General features: G+C 43.6%; 1 protein-coding gene across 11 annotated transcripts in view; it reads right to left on the bottom strand.

Annotated features, from left to right (window-relative positions):
• Positions 1-19,446, bottom strand: part of LOC147009697 (beta-galactoside alpha-2,6-sialyltransferase 2-like) — a 109,318-nt gene that overhangs the window by 71,231 nt on the left and 18,641 nt on the right. The window contains exon 1 of one of the 11 annotated variants that reach the window (XM_085862302.1): positions 4,296-4,601. The exons of the other annotated variants lie outside the window; for them this stretch is intronic. Coding sequence (XP_085718428.1) covers positions 4,296-4,357 — 62 coding nt within the window. The 5' untranslated portion in view covers positions 4,358-4,601. Of the gene's footprint in view, positions 1-4,295; positions 4,602-19,446 lie in introns of those variants that run through there. 11 annotated transcript variants of the gene reach the window in all.

Below are 19,446 nucleotides of genomic sequence, written 5' to 3'. Positions count from 1 at the left end.
AAAGCAATATCCACATGACGCAATAATTATCCTGCGGCAGTTGAACGCTCTGACATCAAACAAGGCTTGCATTTTCTTCCTCAGTCACAAAAGTGGCTTCTCCGATTTATTACATTTGAAAAGTGCTGAAAATACAGTGCAAAACATCTGTGGACACTTTCTCGTTTATGCACCTCTCAACATATTGATTGCCACAGCTGCATTTGAAATACAGTACCTATAACTGGCTTTGTGGGAGCAGATAATACTGACGGGATACAATTGACGGGCTATTGGGCACAATCCTGGACGGGTCGCCACTCTGACACAGTGCACCAGCATGTTGGCACTCATTTTGCCGACCTCGGAAGGTTGACAGGCCGAGTTAACCCCACCTGGTATTAATTCAACAGCTGAATGGGATTTGAACTCAGGACCCGAGGATCCAAAGCCCACCACCCTAACCATTAAGCCAACACCAGGCATGGGGGGGGGGGGGAGATGCGCTCTAAAAGGCAGAGTGAAGAGCACTTACAGGAAGGAGAAGAAAGACTGAAAGACTTCGAGAATAGGAAATTCGGAGCTTGAGAGGGTTTCTGAACTCTGTTAAGCTGCTTGCTTCTTCTTCTTCTTAGCACATATGTGAGGGTCTTTATGTCCTTTGCATTCTCTGTCCTTCCTTTCTATTTGCTCGCTCATTCTTGTTTCTTTCTATCGGGCTTTGGAGTGCTTTTCGTTATCTTTTGAGCCAAGAGATGCATTAAAGACTTGCTGAGAGTAACGTCACTGGCCCGCAGAGAAACGCTGGAGCCGTGGCTGTATGAGAAGCAGAATCGGAGCGTGGAGGGTTCCGGTTTCAGTTAGGATATGGGAGCCAAAATCAACAAGCAATACCGGTCCCATCAGACTGGTGTGAGGTATGCAGGGTTCATACTATCTCCGTCTATCTCTTTCTGGCCTCTTCTCATCTTCGTTGCCAATCACTCATCTTTCCCTTCCATATCAGATGCATGATGCTGGCCTACTGTGAAATGATGTCACTGTTAAGGTTCCGAAAACGGGTATGTCGCGTAGGAGATAATTTGGGAATGTATACGTGCTGTGATAATTGTTTCACATTAATGCCAAATTATTGTTTTCTCTCCTTTTAGATACAATAGGACCCTGACATTCGCGGGGGATACGTTTCGGGAAAACCCCGCGAATGTTGAAACCGCAAATGTGGGGGCATTGTTTCAATGGGAAATAGGAGGATAGGTTCCAGGGATTTCCCGATCTGCAAAGAATCCGCAAATGTCGGGGAAAAATCTGTGAGTGTTTTGTCATTGTTAGAATAATGGAGACAAGGGGGATAATGTTATAGGTTTACAGCGGTTCCTGGTTCATGAAAAAGGCCACAAATGGTGACACCAGCAAAGTCGGGGAATTGGTACAATTGGGACCAGGGAGATAACGTTATCGGTTCGCTGCGGTTTGTGGTTCAAATGGGAATGTTTTTAAAGTTTAAAATGTTTTTGACCACGAATGCACGATTACAGTTTCATTAAAGATGCTTACAAATAAAAAAAAGACAACACCAGGTTAGTCAGGTCAAAATATGGAAAATACCCCCTCAACCCCTAAAAAAATGCTACAAAAGGTTTCTCAACCGATTATGGCAGGTTTTAGTGTACTTTATAACATACTAAAAGTTTACCAAAGTATGACCCCTGGAAAAGTGTTTTTTTTCAAGATGGCGTCCAAGATGGCTGCTGAAACCTTTTAATGATCATAACTCTGTCACTATCAACTCAAATTTGATGATCTTGGTGTCTATTCCTAAGTTTTTGGGGGCAAAGAACACATTGAGATCATAAAAAATGATGTTGGCCTACTATGTAACATCAAAATCCAATATGGCGTCAAAAATGAACACATTGTAACCATTTTTATATCACATAGCGTAAGTTAAGATTTTTTCATGCAGTGGCTTTCCATATTTTCAGTGCTGCCATTAGTTGAGAAACCTTTTGTACCAATGTTTTGAGGGTTGAGGGGGCATTTTCCATATATTGACTTGACTATTATAGATGTGACACTAATTCTCATCTTTCTCTTTTTCAGATTCAACAATGAGTGCAAGCACAGCCAGTCAAGCTTTTTGTCCTATCTGCAAGGAGGACATCGAGGATTCCAGTGATAACTGGGTTGCAATTCAGTGTAAGGGGGCGAAGGGAATAAATGAAGCCAGTGCAAAGCGGAACAATGATCTTGTAGTTGAAGCCGGTACGAAAGTGCATAAAAGCTGTCGTCAACAGTACATAAATGATAAAAACATTAAAAGCCATGTTGCAAAGAAAAGTAATGGTTCTGTGCCAGCAAAGAGAACCACAAGACAATAAAGTGGAGGTTTTGACAGTGAAAAGGATTGCATATTCTGTGGATGTAAAATTGAGTTGGACAAGGGACACTTTAGCTGGGTACTGACTGACAAATTTGTGGAGATCTGTGACTCGCGTTCAGACGATTGGGGACTTACTGTAAAGGGTCAGATTGAATACTATTTACGAGATTTTTCATGCAGCAGATGGACTTTATCATCGTTCGTGTAGTGGAAATTTCCGGTCCTTTAAGCCTGTGCCTTTAGAGTTCCAGAATGCCCCCGATGCCAAGCGCAGAAAGTCTGGTCGTCCTAAAGATGAAGATAAGTATAAAGCATTTCATAAAATGTGTGCTTACCTAGAACAGACAATGAGATCATCTACTTCCGTTCTGACGCAAACATGCAGTCAAAAGAACACAAAGTGTATAACATTAACCTGTTGAAAGACACTTTAGGAGACGATGTGTGGAATGAGTTGCTCTTTGTACATGCCTACACAGGCTTTGATTCAACTTCAAGGATTTTTGGCATCGAAAAAAGTCAGCCTTCCGAAAATTAGTGAAATCTGATCCTGTCATGAAGTCCTGTGCTAGTGCATTCATCCTTCAAAACAAATCTCAAGAGGACATATCAGATCTTGGAAAAGACCTGATGGTTGATCTCTTTGGTGGCAAGTCTAATGATACGCTATCATCTCTGCACCATATCATTTTCACCAAGAAAGTGGCAACTGCTCAAGCATTTGTCACTCCTGAACGGCTTCCACAAACATCACCTGCAACAAGATTCCATAGCCAACGTGTGCACTTTCAAATTATGGTATGGATGAGGATGGCAAATTAAATGAACCCAACTGAATGGGGATGGAAACAGGAAAATGATCAGTTAATTCCAATTATGACCCAAAAACAATGCTGCGCCTCATGAACTCTTGAAAATCATCCATTGCAACTGTTCGAGGGGGTGCAAATCCTCTCGATGCAGCTGCAGACGCTATGGACTCCCCTGCACTGCTGCATGTGGGCCTTGCCAAACTGAAAACTGTGACAATCCAAACAACACTTAAGAGGTCGATACTGAGGAGGAGGATGACACTCAAAACTGAATGCTCTGAAACTTATTCTATGGACAAAGGTTGGATTTTTGTGTTACATAATAGGCCAACATCATTTTTTATGATCTTAATGTGTTCTTTGCCCCCAAAATCCTCGGGATAGACACCAAGATCATCAAATTTGAGTTGATAGTTACAGAGTTATGATCATTAAAAGGTTTCAGCAGCCATCTTGGACGCCATCTTGAAAAAAACACTTTTCCGGGGTCATACTTTGGTAAACTTTTAGTATGTTATAAAGTACACTAAAACCTACCAGAATCAGTTGAGAAACCTTTTGTAGCAATTTTTTGGGGGTTAAACTGTATATTGACCTGACTAGGTACCGTTTCCAATGTATTGAATAATGCATTTTAAAGTCTCTTAACCATACCGTACCATACTGCAAAACGAAAATAACAACAACAACAACAACATCATGTACCGTTTCAATTTTTTATTTAAAAAAACAAAGCACATGTTGTGGTGTCGTGGTAGTGGTGCTTCGAAGGCAGACATGAGCGGGGGAACAGTTCAACCCGGCTTTATTGCACGAGCGAGAGCGTGAGCGTACGTTGCCCGTAACTCCCCTTTATTACGTACTCGATGCACTCTACAAGCCACCCGACTTACAGGCTCCCAGGCCACAACGGCTACAGCAACCACTACAACGCCTCAGGCGGCGCGCACTCCTATATCCCTTGCAAGCACGTGATCACGCCGACCACTCCTCCACCACGCTCCCCCACATCATGCCCTGCCCCCGCAGGCCCGCTACACCACACATGTAACTTTTCAAAATGATGAAGATGATGAAGATGAGGTGCGCCAAGTGTAATAAGTCTTGAAAGTTGATATTACCCCCAAGTCGAGCAGCTGGATGAGGGAGGTGGTGTTCGGCGGCAGGAACATAACCTCAACATTCGGGTGAGTGCCGTTCAGGTCCATGGGGTGGCCAGGAGCATTGTCAAGCAGCAGGAGTACCTTGAACGAAAGGTTCTTTCCTGCCAGGAACCTCTCGACCTGAGGAACGAAACAGTTATGGAACCAGTCCATAAAAAGTTCAGACGTCACCCACGCCTTCCTGTTCAACTCGAATACACGGGCAGTGCCTACTTGTTTGTATTATTCAGCGCACGTGGGTTCAGGGAATAGTAGAGCATCATAGGCTTTACCATGAAGTCCCCTTCTGAGTTTGCGCAGAGAAGGAATACCCGGTCCTTTGCGGCTTTGAAGCCGGCTGCTTTGCTCTTGCGTTGTGAGATGAACGTTCTGTTCGGCATCTTTTTCCAAAACAAGCCAGTCTCATCATTGTTAAAGACCTGCTTTGGCAGGTACCTCTTCTCCTCGATGAGGCTCGCGAGTTCTGCAGGGAATGCCTGGGCCGCGTCGTGGTCCGCAGAGGCACACTCCCCTACGAGCTCAACGTTGCGCGCCTTGAAGTGGTGGAACCACCCGTGTGCACTGTAAATGGGCTGGAGGTGCCGCTTGTACCCACCACGCTCGTTATACTTGGGAACCGGTTATCTGTTGTCCTTGGGAGTGTTATCCTCGATCCTTGAGAGCCATTTTCGAAGAATGAATGGAGCGAGAGGCAATACACAGGTCAGAGCAACAGGACGAGAATGATGGTGCGTGGATGCGGTGAGTCGTCTGTTCATTGTTTGTGGAGGATTTTTTATGAGTGATGCTGTATTCTGCAACTGATAATAGATGTGAGCGATGTCATTGTGTAATTAGTCCATATGTAGCAAGCTGCTAATTACACTAATAGATATGCTGAATGTTTGCATTCATTAACTCACAGGACATGATACCTTTCCTATCTGCAGGCAGATTCTGCTGAGCGTTTTTAAAATGTAACCACTCAGATGGTGCTGTTTGCAGCAAGATGGTGATTTACGCAAAGATGCGCTGAATGCTTCCATTGTGTAATGTCCATATGTGGCAACCTGGTAATTACTGAATACATCAATAGATGCTGTTAGTGTTTTCATTCTGGAAGCAACTCATGGGGGATGGTGGCGTGTGGAATGATGTGTTACACTGGTGAGACAGCCCATGAAACTATGTTTATGCCATGAAGCTACAATACAGTACGTACAGGAAGCAGGTCATGTTCGCGGCTTATGGAAGATACGTGTTTGCGTATGTACAATATTGTGCTGTACGTACATCCAGCTGCTTTGTGTGTGGCTCGTGGAAGATATATTTTAGAACTCTGTTATGATCGCGGCTCATGAAAAAAAAAATCACCACGAAAACAGTGAATACGCGGAGCAATTTCCCGCGAATGTAGGAGCATGTCGCAAATTATCAACCGCGAAACGAGGGAACCGCGAATACGTGGGAACCGTGAATGTCGGGGTCAGGGTGTGCTGTTCTTCCATTTTGATTGCTGCCAAGAAAAGCCATTTCCTCAAGAAACTGTGTCGTGTCTTCTTACTTCCACCACCGAAGGTGGAAGGAGGTTATGTTTTCAACCCTTTCTGTCTGTTAGTTTGTGTGCAGGATATCTCAAAAAGTTGCAGACGGATTCGGATTTTAATTGCCTAATTGATGCGAGGTTGTGTGTTGGTGTTTGCTTTTGGTTTAAGTGTTCATGCGTTTCATGTGCATGATGGTGTTTGCTCAGAGTGTTCATGTGCATGATGGTGACCACGTGTACAGGGGAAATGTTCATTTTGAAGATTGAAACTTACAAAGAATCAACTTCGCAGCATAATGGGGCAGCAGCGTTTGAACTGGCTTTCACTCATGTGCATGGAAAATGATATCGTGAAGACCATTGACTTCAAGCCAATTATAAATCAATTATCTGCAAAGAAATTTCGCAAACGTTTGTGTTGATTAATAATAAATCATTCATGCTGTACTTCTCCGTCTGTACGATGTTCCAATTAATTATCATTTACATGTTGAAATGTTTTCTTCAAGGCTTATGTTATATTGTTCAAAAGTTTGTGTTGATTAGTCCTCACTTTACAGCATGTTTTTTTATGTTTAAACATTGATTTTGTTGAAAGTAACAATAAATCTATAGGCTTAATTTTATTGACCGTTCATATTTTTATTCCCGTGGGTGGGTGGGTAGGGGCCCCAGTGCATTGCTTAGCCCAGGACCAACAATGCTGTTAAGACGGCCCTGACTAGAACTGCAACTTTTTAACTGCTGGCAGTGATGATCGGGTACCATGATATCCCACTTTGATCGGACACCTGACCCTGTCATGTCCTCTTTAGTCAATTGAATTTAGAAAGGGATTTAAAAAATTTCAATTAAAATCAAATGGAAGACCGAATAAAATAGGTACTGCATTGGAGTCATCAGAAGGAACCCCAAGCGAAAAGCAAAAATGAAGTCATCAGGACGAACATGGATAAGATTTGGGCTTCAACTGCTACTCCTCAACCCTCAACACATCCTGGTGCAGCCAAGTGAGCCTTTTTCAAAAAAAAAAAAAAAAAAAAAAAAAATCAAAAAGAACCCAGATTTAAAATGCTAGTACGTGCCCGTTAAAAAAAATAAATATTCAAACCGTGAGCAAGAAACAACAACCACACAGGCCGTTTCTTCGCTCTTGCATGCCCGTACGTGCGTGGCCCGGAAGTTCGCATATCACAGTTACGATTATTCGCAATTTCATTTTAATGGCAAATTATTCAATTAGCGCCAACGTATTTTGCCTTTTCGCAATGTCGTCGCAAGGAAAAACACAAAGAGAAGAGAAGAGAAACAAAAAAAAAACGTTCGTGCAAAAAAACAAAACATTTACTTCCTGGTTCGGAGCACACCAGCTCACTCTGATGTTACCGAAATTTATGCACCATCTAATATGAAAACGATCATAACTTGGGGCATTGTGTTTATCTATAAATGCGCATAAGAAATCGAGAAATTATTAGAATACATGAAGTCATCACTCTCCGAAAGCCCATACATTGTAACCCGTAATGGGGAATGTGGCTGAGGTTCCCTTCCCCCATCAGCCACACCTACGCAGCAACGTGTCTTGTCATTGGTTGGTAAATAAATGGCTATAACTCGGAAAGCACTTGTCCGATTAATATCAAACCTTGAAAAGGCACATCCTCAGGTCCCCAGCAATATACCTGGCAAGTTTCAATTAGATTGGACCAGTGGTTGTCGAGAAACAGCGGTCACAGACACACACACACACACACACACACACACACACACACACACACACACACACACACACACACACACACACACACACACACACACACACCCACACACACACACACACACACACACACACACACACACACACACACACACACACACACACACACACACACACACACACACAGCTGGAATTATAGATAGATTAAATAATTTACCTTAATTTTTCCCAAACTATTGTAACATTGTTTGGGCATGTTCTAGTAACAATCAGCCACACCCATTCTGTTATTCAAAAGCACGCTCCAAGGATCTGTACCCTTTCTCATCCACGAGACCACACTGCACCTCTTTTCACCAAGCTGAACACATTGACACTTTTTGACATTAATATTATACAGAAATATTTACAGTATGTACAAGCATATCAATAATCTTCTTCCACAAGTCTTATCATATTACTTTACAGCAGTCCATGATATCCACACTCATTTCACCAGATCACAAAATAACATTTCTACCTTTCACTCACACATCACACTCTATTAATACTGTTGTGGCTTCCCACCCATCGGCGTGCAGGCGACCGCTTCTAGCCAATGGCGGCCACTCTCGCCCACCGAACGGACAAACCTAGTCGCAGCTTTCGGATCAATGCCGAAATCCAGCTGCGGGTGCATCTTTAATCACACCACAGCCTTGTCAATACTCTACCCCCGCACTACAGTCTACAGGGTCCGATCGCCGAATGGTCGATTTACCTAATTAATCACGTGGGCAGACTATCGAGAGATTGTACCTCAACGGGGCCTGCTTGGAAACGAGCCGCTTAAGCAGCTCGCTCCGTCTGTGATAACCGAGCGGGGTATTATCGCGAAGCTCCGTTGGACCCGATTCTTTTATCGGCTATTAAAAAGCCAGCTACATTTCGAACTCAATTATGGCAGTTCACTGAAGGAAAGGACGTAATGAACGGGTGAACATTTAAACAATGACATTTATTTATACATGCACAGATACAAGCAATACACGTATGCAATCATGCAGTCATGTATGCAACCAATGCACGTATGGGACAAAACACGAGTAACAAAGCCTACAGCCATTCTATTATTATTACTATTCACAGTCACTTAAACAGGTTTACTTAGGACTGGCGCCACAAACACACACACACACACACAAAAACTCAGAAAAAAAAATAAAAGGAAAACGTGACCGTGTGGTGAGTTCCCCGAGCTCGTGTTCTCCACGATCCGACTCCGCACACGATCCAAAGTGACTCCGTCACGACCACAGACCCCCTCAGAGTGCCTTGGATCCAGTGAGCCACCTCGCTCATGATCCTGAGGCAACCCAGTCAGCGCTATCCAGCAAGCGCACGCGATGCAGAGCCCACAGAGAGACAAAACCTTCACCGTATGTCCGCACACACGAGCCTGCACCTGCACCTCCTCCTTATATCTCGAGCTCCGCCCACCCTCGCCTCCCACCCCTTCTTCCAGCACGCGCGGGAAACTTCCAGAAAAAGGGCGTTTTTTCTCCTGGATCGGGGCCTTTCTTTTGCCTTTTTTCACAGCTTTCGTTGCTTTTTGTTCCTCTCGCAGGGTTATTCGTTGGGGGGGAGGGGTGAGGCCGTCGACCGTTCTCCCTCGACGAATGCCAGGCTCCTGGCAACCATGTGCTGAGGTGGAAACGCGGTGGTGGTTGTGGTTAAGGTGGTTGTTGTAATGGTGGCGTGGCTGGCGTTTTGTGGTTAAGGTGGTTGTTGTGAAGGCGGTTGTGGAGAAGGTGGCTGTTGTGAAGGCGGTTCTGAAGAATGTGGCTGTGGTTGTCGAGATGCGTTTGGTGGTGGTTGTGGTGGTTGAGAGGCAGTTGGTCCAAAATAAAGATAACAAAAGAAAACACAACTTCAAAGATCACAGCCCTGTTACATGAATAAAACCCGCTAGACGATGGTGGGGAAATCTATCTGAACACAGACTTATCGACATAACTGATCTAAGGACCTATATGGTGTCCTGTGAATTTCCACAACCGTAACAATACATTACGTTATTATAGGCCATGTCTTTGCAAAAGTATTGATGGAGCAATAAAGGCACAATCGTCTGTGGGTCGGTTTAAGTCTTCTTATAACCGAAATTTGATCTCCTATTATTAAAAAGTTTCCCTTCTTACACATTGATTTGTTATTCACTTTTGAAACTCTTCGCCTCATTGGTATTTCATTATTTATATAAATCTGTCTATTCTTGTTATTCACAGTATTCTTCATCATTTTTCCTTAATTCTTTGTCATTCCTTAGTTTTGGTTGAATTTGTCGTTTGTCATTTATATTGTTAATCCATAGGCATATCAATACAAGCCTCAGCTTCTGAATATGCCTCCATATTTGCCTCTGTATGTGTTCTTTTGATTTGTATCCCTCTGAGTTGACCAAGTTTCGGAAATATTACTGTCATATATTTTTCTTTTACTGTACTTATATTGGCAACTATGGAAATAAATGTTTTTTTTAAATTGAAAAAAATTGAAACTGAAAATGTATTTTTTTTTATTTTGGGGTTGCGTGCACTGGCCCAGAGAAAAAGTAACTTCCTCGTGTTGGAACCACAATCATGGCTTAAGCAGTTATTGGGGTAGGTCGGGCTACAGTTTTACATTGTTTTTAGAGAGGAAGATCAAAAACCAGAAGTACAAATTGGCGTTTTAGCGATCTCGCATTGTGGTACTTTAGCGATGTATTCTGGCATCTTTCTAGGTCTTGGTGGTTCAGAAAACGCTTGCGAATAAAAGGTATGGAATGCTTATGACTTCAGTCTATAGTAGTTTACGAGCGTATCATTGTGTACACATTTGGATGAGAGACCATTTGTTCCCCATATCATCCTCCACATGGAATATGACCGCACTCCATGATAAGCAGTTTTTTTTTTTTTTACAAACAAGGGCAAAGAAAAGTGTGCGACACAATAATCACAGGTTTTATGACAAAAGCAATATGTTCAGCAGGGCAAAGAAAGGATTGGTGTGGTGTGGCAAAAGAAAATGCACGTTTTTACAAAAGAGGACATAATGCAGAACCAAGCTAATCCTAATCTTATGCAATCTTAACTTGTATTAACATGACAGGCGTCATCAGATTCATTCCTCGAGGAACGTAAGAGAACAAAGAAAGATAGAAACAGTACGAGGTGTGCGGCCTCTTCAATACCTTGCGCGGTCACTTCCCAGTCGCTTGGGAAGTGGGCGGGGGGGGGGGGGTGGAGAGAAGTGGAAAAAAACTGAGGATGTCTAATAGTGTGTAGTCAAAGGAGGTGTGATGATGGGTGCGGTCAGGTGCAGGTGAAATGCAGGCGAGGTACTACAAATAAGAAAATTGAACAAAGTGCGTGTCCATGCGGTCGCTCTGAAAAGAGCGGTTGTTTTGGACTTGCTCTCGCCAATCGCTCTTATGCGTCCACAGCAGATGAGATGGAAAACACGAGACAACATGTGAGAAGATAGTTCTTACGTGTAAGACTTTCTGTGTGTGTAAATGTGTTATCGGCTTTGGCCTAATGAATGCACCCGGCATGGTGACTGAATAGTTCGCCCACCCAGTGCCTCACTCCACCTGCTCCATTCCACGAGCTTTGTCCGCCTGCTTAGTTCCGCCTTTCATCCCATCCCAGTTTCTTTTTTGTTTGATTTTTTTTTTGATCGACCAAGCCAAAAGTGTTTTTAGATCGCTCCTACAGGTGTCTTTATAGTTGTTTGGTGAGGGAGGAGCTGAAAGGCGGATCAGCACGGAGGGTAGGAGTTTCTGAGCTCTCCCATTGGTGCACGGACAATTCCCCAAGTGTTGGCCCGGCCCATGAGAGGACTTGGCACGAGAAATGGCCTCATCCGTTCTGCGCTTTGCCAGGCAACTCTTCTCCGAGTTTAACATGAAACAAGAGTGTCTGATGGTGCTCTCCAGCCACGAACATGCACTGGATACCCATTGGGAGCCATAATTGAGCGGAGCGCTTGGGCTATCCACGCGATGTTGAACGGATTTTAGTGCACACCTGCGTTTCAAGTTACATACCAGAACATCTCAAGCATAAGCATCTGCAATGGTACATGGTGCCCATTGCTCTCCGCCCAGACTCAGCGTCAGAACAAATTGAATCGGTGGGGGGGAGGAGGCATTAGGGAACTGCGGGGGAGGGGGCACAAACTACCGTTCCAGAACTCAATCTGTGATGTAAATGCTTGATAATAAGAGTTTGCCGTCAACAACCAACACACCAACCCAGTTCCTATTTAAAAACATGCTGCAAAGTCTCTCTCTTTCTCTCACACACACACACACACACACACACACACACACACACACACACACACACACACACACACACACACACACACACACACACACACACACACACACACACACGCACACACTGCAAAGTTTGGTGCCAAAGGCTTGGCCTGTGGGTGGGTGGGTGGGGGAGGGAACAATAAACGATTTGGGGGGGCATGGCCGACGAATTCCCCCCCCACCCCCATGATGCCGACCCTGTCTCCACCACCTCCAAAGGGCAGTGGTGGGTGTTCGTGGTGGTGACTGTGGTTGCGGCGTTCATCGTGGTGGCGTAGCGGTGAGTTATGGCATGGTTGTTTGATGCATCGTGGTTGAGTCGTCGTGGTTGTGGCGGTTAATGGTGAAGGTAAGTGAGCTTGGGTTGTTGTGTCGGGATTTGAGTATGGCAAAGGTCTGAGGTGAGCGTCAGTTGGGTAATGGCATAAGGTTTGAATGGGAAATGGTACACGTACAGTATGCTGATGAACTGCCTTTTCCAATGTGTGCTGCATGATCGAGGTGTCGTGTGCGAAGTAAAATAAATAAAGAATGGGAATAAAGACCTTCTGAAAAGTCCATGCAATGAATTCTGTCCTATAAACCCACTAGACATAAAGGAAGGGCTATCTAAAACGAATATTAATGAAATAACTGTCTCAGTACTAATATATGTCGTGTGGCATTGCTTCAGGGGAGGAGCACTGGCTTCGCAAAACCACAACAATATCATACTGTTTGAAACCGGCCCATCTGTCCTCACGTCACTCAACAATATCGTACTGTTTGAAACTGGTCCAACTATCACCACCTTACTCAATGATATCATAAGCAACTATTGGGGATGCCTCTTTGCAGTGGTTGCATCCCCCAATGCAAGACTGGGGTCAAATCTTCTCCACTCTTCCCTGCTGCTTGGAGTCGTCAGAGCAGTGAGGTCACGGTCAGAACACCAATTGGTCCCCGTGGACCGGCCCACTCCCTCTCATGTTCCACTCAAGAACCTCACACACAAACACTGAAACACCACACATCACACTCACACATGCATCACATAGCCACAACAAATGTTTTTTTCTTTTTTTCTTCTTTGGGGAGTGACCTCTCTTTGGCAGTCCTCCCCTTTCTCCTCATTCTAGCTGGAGACAAAGAAACCCACATGGGATCCCGACCTCCTCAACCCCAGAAATGCACACATACGCTTAACATCCTCCAATACAACACAGATGGGCTCATCAGCAAGGTCATGCAACTTCAACACTTCATTCATACAAACAACATTCATATAGCCATCGTACAAGAAACCAAATTACATGAGAAAAACAAAACACTGACCTCCCCAACTGTGCACCAATACGCTCAGACAGACTGAAAGTCAGAGGTGGACGTCTCATCACATACATTCACAATTCAATTCGATACTCAGATATCACACAAGACACAAAAACACTTCCACCACCAGACAACACACTTGAACTTCAAGCTTTCAAAATCAAAACTGGTAACAAAGCACACAAGAACATCATAAACATTTACATACCACCAGACAAATCCCCCACTGTACCAACCAAATACTCACCCCAACTACCGAACCTTTACTCACTCCCAAACACCATCATCGGAGGGGGCTTCAATGCCAAAGACACGGCATGGTCACCCACCAACCCATCACGAACCAAACTCCCGAGGTCAAACTACTGCCACACATCTAAATTCGTTATTTATATTGAATGATCCAGACTAACCTACATCCACACACACACACCACATCAAGCTGGTTACAATAACTCATCAACAAACATAACATTCTGTTCTCCATCACTTTGCACCACAACCACGTGGAAAACGGTGCAACAACTCCCTTCAGATCACCTACCTGTCATCATTACCACAAACACACCTATAGATCTCAACGCAAACAAAAACACAATATTCACCAATTACAAAAAATCGATGTGGGATAAATTTGTGCACGACACTGACCAAGAATTCCAACAACTCAACAAATAACATCACCAACATTGACATCCACATTAAACAGTTCAATATGATCTTCACAACTGCAACTACTAAATACATTCCAAAGGGCAACATCAAAAAAATACAACCCCAACTACATGTCAGAAATCACACACCTCATCAAACAACGAGACAACTTAAAACACAACACACAAACACCCAAAGCACAAGACATAGTGGAAGGGTAATTCCACCGTAACAGACGTGACATTCAGACAGAATTTATTGGCAGTTCTCAAAAATATTTCATGAAGAACAAGGTTATCGTACCAAATGTATTAGTTTATTTTGTGCAGTGAACACAAAGGTGCCAGGAAATGGTAATTATATGAGATTAAGAATTTTTGCCTAAGTACTACGGTATGATGAATCTTCGTAATGGACGTAACCGACAAAATACACGCTTTAGCATGATGATCGTTTTGCTCACAAATTTCTGTGAAATGTTCTACGACAGAAGACTAAATCTGGAAAAGCAGCTTGGTATAGGTACGTCATTGTATTCCCAGTATTTATTTGAGGAAGTAATGATACCGAGTAGGCAGTACTATGGCAAATGTAATGTAACGGACGTAACATCTCCGGACGTTTATTAATAAACGTCCGACGATGCTACCACAATGTATACAGACATTGCTTGATGAAGCTAATATTGCAAAAATTCAATTATTTCAATTCATGATCTGTCATATGGTGTACAAGGTTAAATGAAAAATGCACTTTCAAAAAATAGCCACCAGGTAACTTTTCCCATGGAATTGCCCAGAAAGGATTCAAACACTAAACACAGAAATCAACAACAAAATAATAGTGGAAAAACAAAACAAAAATGGCACTCCTTTATACGCACACGATGAGATTACTCAACCAATACCAACAACTTGTGCAAAACCATAAACAGCATCATTAACTCCAACAGTGGCATAACACCCTCACAATCAGCCATAACTACCACCGACAACATACCATCAGAGAAACAACAAATTAACATCCTCATGGACCACGATGCAAACACGTCATATAGAACCCAGAAAAAAGGAAGGAAGTATTGCGAGACATAAACTAAGCTGCCAACGCGACACCACCATCACGCCATTCACGCCTACACAAACAACAATCAAAAACATCAACAACTCACAGGTTTCCGGCCTGAACAACATTTCCAATTTACATTTAAAACGTTGTGGACAACACTGAGTATCAGCCCTCACAATTTCTCCTTCCAACACTCAAGAATTCCCCAAATTTGGAAACTTGGTAAAATCATTACCATCCTCACACCAAACAAAGATCCCACCAGCGGCAGCATCCTACAGACCTATCACATTACTATGCACACCCTTAAATATTACAGAACGCATCATACTGACACTCCCAAACCCTCACATTCCACTCATACACCCAACACGGATTTAGACTAAACCACTCCACCGCCACTCTCCTCACAAAAAAACACCTTTGTAGGCTTCAACAGTAGAAAACCACCAAAACGAACTACTCTCACCACAATAGACAGCAGAAAAGCATTTGACACACTCCCATAGCTCTTATTCACAAACAAAATACCCAACACAAAAATGCACAACACCACCAAACGCTGGCTTGCCAATTACCTATCATGCAGACAGTCATTCGTAATTTTTCACGGAAAGTTATCACACAAACAATACTTTCCTAATGGAGTCCCTCAAGGCTCAGTCCTCTCCCCTGCACTCTATAATCTGTTCATCCATGATATTGCACAACCACCCGAAGACATACAAATGGTCTCGAACACGGACAATATAATCAATACCTCCACCCAAAGTAAATCAACGCCGTCACAGTGCAACTTCAACGCTTCCTCAACGCCCCACAAACCTGGCTCACCATCAACAGACTGAAAGTAACCCCCTCAAAATCAACAGTCACTCTTTTAACAAATTACACCAAGGATAATAATTCTGCACCACACATCACACTGAACAACATGCCCATTCCACACACATACCAAACAAAAATACTCAGTGTCACTTTTAACAGATCCATGTCATTACTTCAAGGCTTCCTCAACACCCCACAAACCTGGCTCACCATCAACAGACTGAAAGTAGCCCCCTCAAAATCAACATCACTCTTTTAACAAATTACACCAAGGAACATAGTGCTGCACCACACATTACACTGAACAACATGCCCATCCCACACACATACCAAACAAAAATACTCAGCGTCACTTTTAGCAGATCCATGTCATTCTCAGATCATGTCACAAACATTAAAAAAAACATGCACACCCAGGCTGAACACACTTAGGACACTCACCGACTTCAGACACCACAAAGAAACAACACTAATATACAAACAGTACATTACATCAGTCATTAACGATACCAGCTCATCTTGGGCCTCCAGCCGATCAAAACAACCATCTCAACACTCTACAGACCATACAAAACAAAGCTCTTCACATTATCACAGGTTTTACATTAACAACACCCATCGGGCACCGACACACAGAGGTAAAAATACTAAAAATCAAAGACCACTTGGACATGAGAGGTGTCCAGTTCCTTGCAACGGCAATTACCAACCCTAATCACCCTTGCCACTACATATACAACCACCCATAGACAAATTAAAAAGACACCACAAAGAAACTACAGTGACATCTTCCAAAACATCTCACCATGAGCAACAGAATCTTCAAAAATCATATCCGCACCCACACCACCATAAACGCAATCAACAAACTAAAGACACAAGCAGTATCCTGGGCAGTGACCCCCCCCCCCCCACCCATCCATGACACAGACAAACTCCTCTCCAGGTCTGATAATGGTCACCTTGCATGCCTCCGCTGTGGACACCACCCACAGCTCTTAAACTACGAACACAGACTCAACGTCACCACTGACGACACCTGCAACCTCTACCAGGCACACAATAAAACACATTATGGAACTGTGCGGTCCTGGCTACGCTGAGACAAGAGCACAACATCATAGATGTGAGGGATCTCCGAGTTGCTCCTGGGAGACCAATTGGCTATCTCCATGCCGCGGGCCTGTTCGAACAGAACTGAATGGGGCAACACAACAACAACTATATCATACTGCTTGAAACCGGTCCATCTATCCTCACCTTACTCAACTATATCATACTGTTTGAAACAGGCCCATCTATCCTCACGTTACTCAACGATATCATACTGTTGCGTGATTGGTGGTATCTGCTGTAGGACAATTGTTTATGGACTCATGCATGCAGAGACTCATGCAGGCAGGGACTTATGCAGACAGGAAGGCAAGTATGCACGCAGGCAGGGACAGATGGAGGCATGCGAAGACCGAGCTATTTTTATATTATGGATTTCATTTACGGACAGTTTTTGTGATTTTTTTCTTGGAATCATGGCTTTGAGTTTCAACAACAACAAAAAAATTCACTTTTCTAGCTCACCTCCAAAGTACTAAACATTTTCATGAGTTAGTCAGTCAGTGGTTAGAAAGAGCTTCTTGCTAAGACAAATTTCACACTCACCATGTCTCTCTGAAAGGACTGTTTAGAACCCCCCCCCCCCATATACTTTCCCAACAATCCTTTGGAAGAAGTCCTTTCATTCAAGCTTGTGGGTCTCACTATCTCCCATGATCTTTCCTGGGAAAGCCACATTTCCAACCTCGCCTCCAAAGCCAGTCGTCGACTGGGAATCCTCCGTCGTGCAAAGTACTTCCTCGGCCCTCTTGAGCTCCTGACCACATACAAAGCTTTCATCCACAGCCTGAAGGAGTACTGCTCTCCCCTCTGGGCTGGTGCTCCTGCCTCTCACCTTTTTCGGTTTCACGCTGTGGGAAACCAAGGCATTTAGGATCATTGGCATCTCCTGCGATGAGGCTGAGTCTTTGGGCCTCTCACTCTCTCACCGCAGGTAGGTCGCAGGCAGGTCCTCTCCGGTCTCACCACTCCCCCTGCTCTGTCTGCGATTTGTCCCACCATATTTCCGCAGGGCACTCAAGGTCTGTTAACAACCCCCTTCTGGTAAAACTACCAAAATCACGAAACACTGCTCATGTACACTCTTTCATTCCTCTTTTTCCCCGCCTTTGGAATAAACTCCCACACTCTCTTCAATCCCATTCTTCCCTCCAGGCCTTCAAAACAGTTGTTCACCACCACCTCTTATCTTCCCCCATCCAAATCCTCGATCTTGTCTAACCCCATTAATCCACCCCAAACCCGCCTCCTTCAAATTCCCTGCCTTCCTTCCTGAAAGTCCCTGTCATATCCACCTTGTATTCCCCATGTTTCCCACCCCATCCCTCTCCCTTCCACAGATCTCCTAATGTCTCTGTTCCCCCACTGTTTTGTTCTTCCTTCTCCCACCCCTCTAGTCTCATGCCCCCCTTGCTGTACGTTGTGTGTTAGCTCTCATACAGCCTCAAGGTATACAATTTTTTTTTGTTTTAAAGACAAGTCTTTGCATGTAAAAACTTTAAGGGTAATTCTCTAAAGAATTTGATGAAAAAAAAAAAAATAAGAAAAAGCATTTGAAAAACAAAAAGACTGATCACAAAGTTATGAATGATTCGTTGGTCTTTATGAACATAAAGTTACCAAAAAAACAAAACAATTGTGTACATATTTAAATTAATTGCAAGGGTAAGAGCTCAAAACCAAACCCAAGAACCAGGCCTTGTAGTGACTGTCATTGAGCTCTGTGAATGAGGGAACCTTCATTGAGTGGCTCAACAGCATTCCAAATATTTAAATAAAGAAATTATTGTGTTTTGAAGCTGTTACACCCTCTCTTATACCACCCACGATCTCACTCCACCAATATACACCCTTTCTCATCTCACACCGACTGAAAACCAATCGACGCACCCTCCATGCACATCACAACCACTTACCAAATGCAAATGCCGAGCACCAGGTTGTCCTATCCATGCAAATAAGACATCCTCCAAATAATACACCCCCTCATCCTCACCGACAGAAAAAAAAAAAAAACCACACCACTTCTACTCCCCAAAATCTCATAACGCTCTCCTTCACCGCAAAGTGAAACCACACGTCGCACTCCCTGCAATCAATCACACCCCTTGTCTATTGCACAAACAAACCACTCCCTATATTTCTTCTCCTCAATTTCTCCAAATAAGTGGAGCCACTCTCAAATAATTAAATGCCTCACAATAACCGGTCTTTTTTTTTTTTTCTTTCCTTTGTTATAACCACAATAGCTACTGAACATCCACGATTTGTACACCTTTTCCCCCATCAATTTTCCATCTCTCCATCTTGACAATGCAATGTTCTCTTCATGATCATCATTTTTCGGTGGTGCATCCTCTGTCTCGCCAAATCAATGGAAATTGAAATTCCTCGTCGTCGCTTCAATAGCTTTGCTTACCGCAGCAATCGTAGCCCTTCCTCTTTTTTTCCCCCCCCGAAATTCATTATTTTTCCATTCCCATTATCTTCCCAGTTAGAGATACTTGCACTCAGACCCTAATCACACCCCCCCCCACCA

Source organism: Eptatretus burgeri, chromosome 17 (genome assembly GCF_056783735.1).
Source record: "Eptatretus burgeri isolate ZD-2024b chromosome 17, Ebu_testis_v1, whole genome shotgun sequence".
In the NCBI taxonomy this organism is placed as follows: Eukaryota; Metazoa; Chordata; class Myxini; order Myxiniformes; family Myxinidae; genus Eptatretus; species Eptatretus burgeri.
Note: the sequence above shows the minus strand (reverse complement) of the source record. Positions and strands in the feature narration are given on the sequence as shown.